The sequence below is a fragment of the Ricinus communis genome, chromosome 5 (genome assembly GCF_019578655.1).
Source record: "Ricinus communis isolate WT05 ecotype wild-type chromosome 5, ASM1957865v1, whole genome shotgun sequence".
Taxonomy (NCBI): domain Eukaryota; kingdom Viridiplantae; phylum Streptophyta; class Magnoliopsida; order Malpighiales; family Euphorbiaceae; genus Ricinus; species Ricinus communis.
The window spans coordinates 10,474,362-10,484,822 of record NC_063260.1 but is presented as its reverse complement, the minus strand read 5'-3'; the positions used below and the strand labels follow the sequence as shown (position 1 = coordinate 10,484,822).

Here is a 10,461-nt window from a genome sequence, read left to right as displayed (position 1 = left end):
CTAATTAATAAATAACTCTTTTCATGCTTTGGATTTATTATAAAGGTAATAAAACAAAGAAAAAGAAAATGATTTGTGGACATGCTTATAATTTGTTCCTATTCAGTACTGAATATGTATCCCAAAAGTGATGATTTTGATGGCAACAACAGGTAATTCATCAATGAAAGATATGTTTGATGGGGTAACCATTTGATTTGAACCATCCTAATTCTAGGTTTAATTGCTATTATGATAACATCCATACTTCCTTAACCCAAAATATAAACTTCCTAATAAATGTGCTACTTACTGCCAATTCAGACAAAACAAACAAAGAACAAAGAAATGACCAGAGACTTCATCATCCTTACTACAATATCTCATAACTCTAACTATCTATGTTTGGAAGAATATCTGTACTCTTGAAATACAGTCTGAATCATCATCTATGTCTATCTCTATGTCAGTCACAGTCTCCAGTTCATCACGAACGGTTTTCTGCATCAGATCCGTACCCATTTGGGTTATCTGACTCTGAAAGAAAGTTCCCTCAGGCGAAGTCACTGAGTGCTGAAAAATCATCAATTTGAACGATCAACAGCGCAAGTTATCAGTTTAGTGAAAGTGATCACGAAAATTGGAGAACAATTTACCTTGATATACGTAATACTAATCATCCTCAGATTCGGCCGTAATAATGCCTTAACGAACGAAGCAATTAAACGGAATGGGAAGTCCAGTGACTCAACGTAAAGAAAGAAGGATTCTGCTCTGCCAAATGTTGCTAGTCGCCGCAGCAGTCCTCTTTCAATCAGTGGCTGCAACGTTGTTAATGTTATACCATAAAGATTCATGCACTATATAAATATAGGATGAAATCAATTATTCTACTGATTCACAGTAAATTAAAAAGGCAAAAGAAAACCTGACGATCACCTTGACGAAAAATTCATGTGAGAATACACGTCTAGCCTGACTTACGCCGCGAACAATTTCTACCCTTTGACCCACCATTCTGCCTTCTTCCAAAGAATCACGCCCATTATAGTAAAGATAAGCTTCCTGAAGATTGTTTAAGTTTGTTAATCGATACTCATCAAGAATGTCTCCATCTAGAGTCAAAGATTCAAGATTTTGCGCGGTAATTCTTAATGAAGTAGATTGCCTAGTATCCGGGCTAGTCACATACCAAACAATCATCACCCTAAGTCTCTCAGCTGAAACGTCGACACTGTGGAGATCATCCTTAATGCTCTTAGAAAGACAAAACTTTTCAAGGGATGTGCTTGAAACATTAAGAAGTCGTACCCCTTCTACAGATATAAAATTCAGTTCCTTTAGTCTAGGGAAATTTGCTGTTATCCATTCTCCAAGCAAGGGGGATTTAGTAACTCTTACGTGGCATAAAGATAGGACCTCAAGTGAACCAAAACGAACTTCATTGTCATACAATCGCATCATTTTAATATTACTCAAAGAAAGATACTCCAGCGATTTCAATTTATAGACAGATGGTGGCAGATAAAGAGTATTCTGTAGATGAATGATCATCACTTTGGCATTACGAGCCGCAGCATAATTTATCCATCTGATTGCGTTACGTCTTTCTGCAAGAGGTGCAACACTGAACTCCCAGAACAGAATAAACGTTGCCATACTCCTCTCTCGCAATAATTCCCTCCACTGTCTATCAAAAGAAAAGGAATATTTACGGCGTGTTCTTGGATCGGCTCCTACTGTTCTTGAATCTATCTTTAGGCTTTGAGCAAGAATCCTGTTGCCTAACTCTCCAAATCTACTAGATATGGTTGTACATCGAGTTACGTCCCTTATTGGAAGAAAAGAGAGGATGTGACTGACAAGATCGTCAGGAAGATTATCCATGGTTCTTTCTTGCCAAGATTGATAAAAAGTGTTGTACCAAAACCAACCCAAATGACTATAATGTTGCTGTTGCTGTAAAAAATTAATGATCAACCCTGACTCCTCTGCAAAACTTGGAATTCAATCTTGCAAAGAATGATAAAATTAGAAAGGGTATTTTCACTTCAATCTTTAAAGAATTTGGTTCAAGAAAAGAAACCAAAATATGATCACAGAACCCACATCTCGAAGGAATCCAGAATTGATTGCCGATGATGAAAAAGATTCCAGAGAACAAAGTACTGGGTTTTCTCTTTCTTTATAGCAGAACGAACTTGAAGCAAGAACGATTAGGGAAATGGGTATCACTGGAAATTTGTAGCTCTCTGTTCTATTAATTGTTATTAAATATTTCCCACTTAAATGGACAGTTCCACGTGGTCAACTGCTTAATAGAAAACAGAGAGAAAGATGCGGTCCTACAAAGTTCCATGTAGCTGCAAGATGTCGTTTAAATAAATTGCTCGTGGCTTTCTTTAAGTTTATATCTATATCCTTTAAATTATTCAATCTTTTTTTTTTTAAATTCTAATCTTATTTTATTTTTTTTGAATTACTCGTTACGTGCGTTACACGTGTAAATTTAAATTATAAAAATAATAATATAAAAATATTTAATAATTTGAGATTTAATATAATATTTTATTAAATATATTTAATTTTATAGTATTTTTATCGCATAATAAAAGCTCATGTGCATTATATATTTTATAAACTTAATAAATAATTATATTTCAAATAAATTTATATATCATAAAATATTTAAATTTTTTTCTTTAATTTAATAACTTAGTATCAAGGCTAAACTTTATATATTTATATTATTCAATTATATCTTTTTATAATTATTTATTAATTGGATAATTTTTTGTTTTCTTAAGAAAACTTAATTATATTATTATAATAATTATTTAATATAAAATATTGGAATAAAATCTCCATTTTAATAAAGAAAAAAAATTAATGAAAAGAAAAAAAATTAAAGACCAAATTTATAAAAGTACACGATTAAAAATAAAAATTTCCTTTTATGTACTCGGCTATATATAACTTGTTCATTTTGAGAATGGTTGTAATTAATACCCTACGGATAAAATATTATATTAATGACCAATTAATTCTATTAGGATTAGAAAATTATAAGATTAGCAATTATTGGTTTATTCTAAGAATATTTTAGTCAGTTAAAAAATATTTTCTTTCGTACTTTTATATATATTATAAATAAACACGAAAGAGGGGATTAACTTCCTAATTATAATAAAATTAATCTAATTCAATCCTAATCCTAAAATAATTTCAAATATATTTCTAATTCTATTCATAAGTGCTAAAAGGACTCATTAGAGCTTTTATTCTATATTGATTTTTTCTTCAATTGAGTTTGATTTATTTTTTTAAACTTAGTTTTCAATTCTTTAGGTATTTTAAGGATAATACATGTCAAGGAGGTGACTGGATTCGGAAAGCATGGAATCGGATGAAAAAAGGCATTTTATCTAAGATTTCCACACGGGACATGACAAGGGAAGCTACAAGAGGCAATGACACTCCGTTTCACATTTAGAATGAGTTACATCAAAAGGGCAGAGACTTTTTAAACTGACACGAGGAGCACACGCTTGTGTGGCTTGCCTATACAAGTTGATAAAATTGGCAGATATCAAGAAGGCTCAACACGGGAAATAAATATTTGTTATGAATAGTCGACTTACTCAACTGCCTGTAATCAATACAAAGGAGCAAAAAACCATCCTTATTCTTCACAAACAATATTGGAGCACCCCACATAAATGTATTAGGTCTGATAAAACCCTTATGGATAAGGTCCTTTAACTCCTCTAGTTCCATTCTATAAGGTGGCATAGAAATGGAAATGTCCTTGGCATTACATCGATACAAAACTGCATCTCCCTGTCAGGCAGTAATCCTGGAAACTATCTCTGGAAAAAATTAGAAAATCACAAACAACAGGAACAACCTCAACTCTATCTTTTTCTATTGAAGCATTCCTAATAAGAGCGAAGTATCCCTAACATCCACGGCGAAGTATCCTCCTAGATGTAATGGCTGACATAAGATTTATGGTGCAACAATCTAATCACTCTTAAAGTGGAACTTTGAGTTTCTTAGAATCCGGAAAGTCACTTGTTTCTCTTGACAATCTAGCGTGGCATAATGCATTACCAATCAGTCCATCCCTAAGACCACATCAAAATCATTGACATGTAATAAAATCAAGTCTGCTAACAGTTCTCGACCTTCAACTGATACCGGACATGACTGGAAGAGTATATATGTCTCTAAGGCATCACTTAAAGGCATAGTCACAGATAAGGGAATGTGTAGCTTAACTGCTAAACACCCAATCTCATTGCAAAACTAGGAGATACAAAGGAATGAGTAGCACCGGAGTCTAACAAGACTCTAGCCTTAGAATAACATATGGAAATAATACTTGACATTACAACATTGGAAACTTGGGCATCCTGAGGGGTGAGAGTGTACATTCTAGCTTGTCTACAGCTTGGCTGCTGTGAACCTGAAACCTGACTCTAAACTCTAAACTCTAACTACTGTAGACTTACCTCCAAAACCACTACACTAATGCCAAGAAAATTGAAAACCAACCTAGGATGAACCAGGAGATGTTGAATAGGCTGGTCGGGTTACACTAGCAGTTGAACCCTGAGAGAAGGCTGACTGATTGAGATATCAAGAGCAAGCTCGAGCTATATGACCCATTTCAACACATCTGAAATAAGCTCCACTAGTGATGAGGTATGATCCCTAATATGACTTACCACACATCTGACAAACATTAGCTCCAAAAATAGAACTGCTATAGCCAAGATTCTATCTGTTACTACTGAATCTTTGTCCTTGCCTAAATCCTCTCCTACCCTTCCAATTACGCCACCTTTCTTATGGATAAGGTAACCTCTCTACTCAGCCTATTGGTTAGAACCCTCGGAGTAACCTCCAGTACAAAAATGGCACTGTTGGTTGTGCACTACTCTAACCTAAAATCTTGGTCTTCTTCTTCTTACCCTCATTAGTCCCTTATCTGAACATTCAAAATGGTCATGTCCATTTGTCTAGCCATATCTATCATTTCTAGGAAGCTACTTCTCCTAGACTAAACAAAAGAGACAAACTTTAAAATAATGCTTGAAATGTACTTGCAATTCTTCTGCTCCTCTATCCCAATGACATTTGATGCATACCTACTTAGCTGAATAATCTATCTAGTGTACTCTGCCAATGACATGTCCCCATTAACCAATCTCTCAAACCTCTCTCTATATTCTTGCCTCACGCTGAAGGGTATCTAGTATTCCTCAAATCTATCTTTGAACTGCTTCCAAGTCATACCATATAATAAAGGACGAGTATAACCTATAAACCATTGATAAGCTATCCTCTTTAGTGAGAAACCTACCATCTCAAGTCCTCCTATCTGAACACTTAAAGTCCGATGCTCTCTTCTCAAGTTTCCTGAAACACCACCAAATCCAATTAGTCTCAGTTTAATATGCTCAGACATAGGGACCTCATCCATATCTCTAATATCGAACCTACTTTCATGTCTTTTTGAACCTACGTAGCCTACTGCGGTTAATGAACTAAAAGCTGCTCTAGAGCTCACCCTAGTCACACTGGCCACCAAAGAATTAATCTCGTCTAGAGTTTAAGGGGTCTCTTGAAATACCATCAAATTCTATTGGTCTCAACTTAGTATACTAAAATATAAGAACCTCATCTGAATCTCCAATACCAGACCTAATTCCACAGCTTCTTGAACCTTACACTGTTTGCTATTGTTGATGAACCAAAAGCTGCTCTAGAGCTTACTGCATCTCGGTCATATTGATCACCATAACCTTAATTAGAACTCCACCAACACCAGGTGCCTCCTGAGCCTCACCTTGATCTTATCGGGTTCAAATTCGAGGCCCACCCCTCACCTCCTAGTATCATGAGCGCGTTGTGGTGGGACCGACTGGTTAAAGACCTCATCCTAGGCCTCATGAGCCGTCGATACTACTACAACTGCTCTAGTCCTTAGTGTAGCAAAAATTGAAAATAAACAAGCAAAACATCAAAACGATAATATACTTTCTAACATGTAAGGAAAATACTAGATCAACAAAAACATACAAAGATAGACTCAAACCTAACTCCACAATAACTAAGGAAGCTAACTTAAGTTAAAGGAAATCCAAACCTATGCTCTAATACCAACTTTGTTACGACTCGATCTGTGAGCCTGTGACTGGCGCTAGGAAATGGGTAGACATAATGCCACTGAAATCCATAGCAAGCCTAACCTTAAATAATTCCTAATTATGCATAGTTATACTGAACATGCAAGCATCATAAGTTAATAATATTTGTTGATCATAAATATTCCACATAACCATAAATTAAATCTGGATATCAATACATGTATACATAGCCTCAAATAGTTTAGCACTCCCAAATTATAAATAAAAAAGTCCTAACATAAATATTACGGAGAGTTTAGATGTCATTTACAGAAATATAAAAGCAAGCAATTACACTGAGCCTGAAAAGAGAAGGATATCTGGCTGTCAAAATAGTGGAGCTACAAAAGTCCTAACTGTCACCTGAAAAATAAATGTAAGACTATCAATCTCGAGATTAAGTTAAAATTATATAATCTAAGAATAAATATAATCACCATGCCAAAACAATTACACAAATATAGATATAATTACAGAAATAAATATTCACGAATCATGTCATTAATTCGGAAAATAATCTTATTGTATCAGGATGAGCACATTAGCAGAACCTTAGACTCAAATTCTGTTAGCCAATAGGCTCTCTTATTTCTAATAAGACTTGAAGCAGAAGCACAGCTCGAGAATAGTCCTTAAATCCAGTTGTGTTACTTACTTCCAACTTAGCTAGCCCCTATAGAACCAAGCTCGACTAGGGAACTTTTCTCCGACAATTTCTAATTCTCGTGAGCCTAGAGAGCGATGTTCGACGAGGGCATATAATTTATATAACGTTTTTCATACATGTCTCTGATTTTTATCGGTGCGCAAGCGGTCCTGATGCAACCCATTAGGTTGCACATTCTAATGCTATTCTCATTCTCAATAATATTAAAATTGATAGCGATAAGAATAATATAAAAATAATAATAATAATAACAATATTAATACTTAAATTAAATAAATGGCATGACGTAAAGACAGTTGATTATTAGACTTTAACACATAGTTCAGACGATTCCTTAAGCTACTCCTACGACTCTGGTGGAGCTGGCTGAACCGCTGGAGTATCTACTCAAGAAAATTTAATAATATAAATTCCAAAAAATAATCCTAATCCTAGACTTACTAGAATTTGACTGCCTAAAAATCTTGAATATTCCTAATTTGAAAATTCTATAGAAAATTTCTAGAACCTGCTAAAAATACTTCTAAATAATTATTTAAATTCAACAGGAGTCGAGTCTCCAAAACTACAACATTTTCCCGACTCACCACCAACGCAATTATACCAATAGTAATTAATTAATCATTTTAATCAACATAATCTACAATTTATGTACAACAATTTTCCAGTAATTAAATATTATTCACATTCAACTATGTAACATATTTACTAATTAATAATTAATTTACTAAAATTAGTTCATAATAAAGTATAATTAAAAAAATTATTAATTATAAATTAAATAATTATTAGTGATTTTATATTAAAATTTTGCATCTAAAAATATTATACTGAGATAGATATCCCGTCGTCACACCTGTCCAGTAAAGACTAGGGTTCAATCTTCGAATTTCCAATGATGTTGAAAATTAAATATGAGGGTACCTACATAAAGCTCGCGACCGCAAGAAGTTCAAAAATGGTGTTGTTTTCGTGTGAAGCTCTCTGTAAACCTCCAGATCCTAACCAAGAAGTTTTGGCTCTAGTGAGGCACAAACACCAGCTACCAATGAGGAAGGTTGGACTTGAGGGAAAATGGGTTTATGCTCCTAGGAGTTAAATGCAATAGTTGTCAAAATAAAGAAAATGTCCCTAAGTCCCTTTTTAGTATATTTGCTACAATAACACCAAATTTTTATTAATTTATTCTTTTCTTCTCATTTTTATTTTATATTAGCTAATTAATTCTTTTAATTAAAGCCAATCAATATTAATCTAACTCAATAATTGACAATGGAACAAAATAAAATGATACTTAATATAATTTTTGGTTCAAATTGATAAGAGTTGTTAAGTTTAATATTTAATCAATGTGTAGATACTGAGATTTGGTCAAATTAGTATCCAGTAATTTTAGTTGATTTGATGAATAACAGTCCTAGTTCCTAAAGAGTTTAGTTTTCTTAAAATCTGCAATTATTATTTTAGTAGATATCATTTTCTCTATTTAAATTGTATTGAGTTTCTGATGAATGACAATAACTCTTCAGTCAAAAATTATCTTGTTGTTCTTAATTCCCATTCTAATATTTTATCAACATCTGGTATTAGAGCTTGAAGCAGATGGCATGTGATAACAATGGTTTTGTACAACCATCAATCCTTCGTTTTGATGGTCATTATGATCACTGGAGTATGTTGATGGAAAACTTCTTGAGGTCCAAAGAATATTAGGAAATTATGGAGAGTGGTGTAGCTGAACCAACAGCAAGGGAAACTCTCACTAAAACACAAGCTAAAGCTTTGTCAGATCGAAAGCTCAAGGATCTAAAAGCAAAAAATTACTTGTTTCAGGCAATTGATCGTTCATTTTGGAGACCATTCTCCAAAAGGATACATCCAAACAAATTTGGGATTCAATGAAAAAGAAGTACTCAGGCACAAATAGGGTGAAGCAAGTATTGCTTCAATCCTTGACAAGAGAGTTCGAAGCTCTTCAAATAAAATTAGGAGAGCCTGTTGTAAATTTTATTAGAAGAACAATGGAAATTGCAAACAAGATGCGCTTTCATGGTGCAGACATGGAAGATGATAAAATTGTGACAAAGATATTGAGGTCGATGGGTTCAAAATGGGATTATGTTGTTTGTTTAGTTGAAGAATCTAAAGACATCACTTTTATGTTCATTAATAAGCTTCAAAGCTCTTTGATCTGTCATGAATCGAAGGTCAATCGATCCAATAAAATGGATGAACAAACAACACTCAAAGCTTATATTGAATCATCAAGCACAAAAGGATGAGGCTGTAGAAGAGGTGGACGAGGATGTGGAAGAGGTAGTCGTTGAGATAAAGATGAGAAAAATGATGACAACTCTCATATAAGAAGTGATGATTCTTATAGGAGAGCAAAAGGGCATGGTGATAAATCCAAGATTGAATATTACAGGTGTGGAAACTATAATCATTATAAGAGTGAATGCTACACAAAGCTGCTAAAAGAAAAGGGAGAAATGTCCAACTTTGTTGAATAGAAGGAGGAAGAAACACTTTTGATGGCCTTTTATGCAATGGAGGAGCCTGATCAAAAGACTTGGTATGTAGATACTGGATGTAGCAATCACATGAGTGGGTATAAGCCATCTTTTGTTAATTTAAATGAAAGTTTTCATTCTGTTATGAATCTTGGGGATAAATCAACTGTTAAAGTGATGGGAAAATGAGATATTCAAATTAAAACCAGGAATGATTTTATTGAAACCATTTGAAACATATTTTATGTTCCTGATTTGAAAACTAATCTCTTGAGTGCTGGTCAGTTACAAGAAAAAGGATACATGATCACAATTTTCAGAGGAGAATGTGAGGTGTATGATCCAAAAAGAGAGTCAATTGCTATAATTAAATGACTTCACATAGATTGTTTCCTTTGAAGATCACAACAGTTAATGAATGCTTGTTGGGTAAAGTGGACAATTCATCATGGAATTGGCACTACAAATACGGTCATTTGAATTTGAATGGCTTAAGGACTCTTCATCAAAAGCAAATGGTTACTGGTCTTCCTGCAATTATTCCTCCATCAACAACTTGTGAAGAATGTATTATTGGAAAGCATAAGAGGGATTCTTTCCTAGTGGAAAAGTAGAAAGGGTTTACTCTATACTTGAATTGGTGCATTCAGACTTATGCGGACAAATCAATCCAACTTCAAATGGTAATAAAAGATATTTTATATCATTTATCGATGACTTTAATAGGAAAACTTGTGTCACGACCCACTCTGGGGGCCCGTGACCGGCACTAGGGAATGGGTAGGCTTAAGGCCACCGAAACCCGTAGTAAGCCTTACCAACCCGCAAATCCAAATATACAATTAACCAAATATAAAATAGTCATAATTGTCTTGCATAATACATCATCAAACTACCAACAAGAGTCAGAATAGTTATACAAATTTTAAAATTTCCTACTGCGGATACTCTAGAGTAAAAATGACAAGTATACAAGTACAAGATAATTACAAAAGTCCGAAAAGAAGAAGTCGGATGCGAAAGTCTTTAACTCACACCGAAAAAATTACAACCGAGACCGCTCGAGTGAGTCAAAATCAAATAATCTAAGGGCTTTTGCAACCTTCAC

At 34.0% G+C, this 10,461-nt stretch overlaps 1 protein-coding gene across 1 annotated transcript; it reads right to left on the bottom strand.

The window, feature by feature from the left end:
- Nucleotides 1-247: 247 nt before the first annotated feature.
- On the bottom strand, nucleotides 248-2,682 carry LOC125370151 (F-box/LRR-repeat protein At4g14103-like). Its single transcript, XM_048374732.1, has 3 exons — nucleotides 919-2,682; nucleotides 636-800; nucleotides 248-552 (listed from the first exon to the last, which is right to left on the bottom strand). The coding sequence occupies exons 1-3, from the start codon at nucleotides 1,864-1,866 to the stop codon at nucleotides 379-381; spliced, it is 1,287 nt and encodes a 428-aa protein (XP_048230689.1). The 5' UTR covers nucleotides 1,867-2,682; the 3' UTR covers nucleotides 248-378.
- Between the last annotated feature and the right edge of the window lie 7,779 nt (nucleotides 2,683-10,461).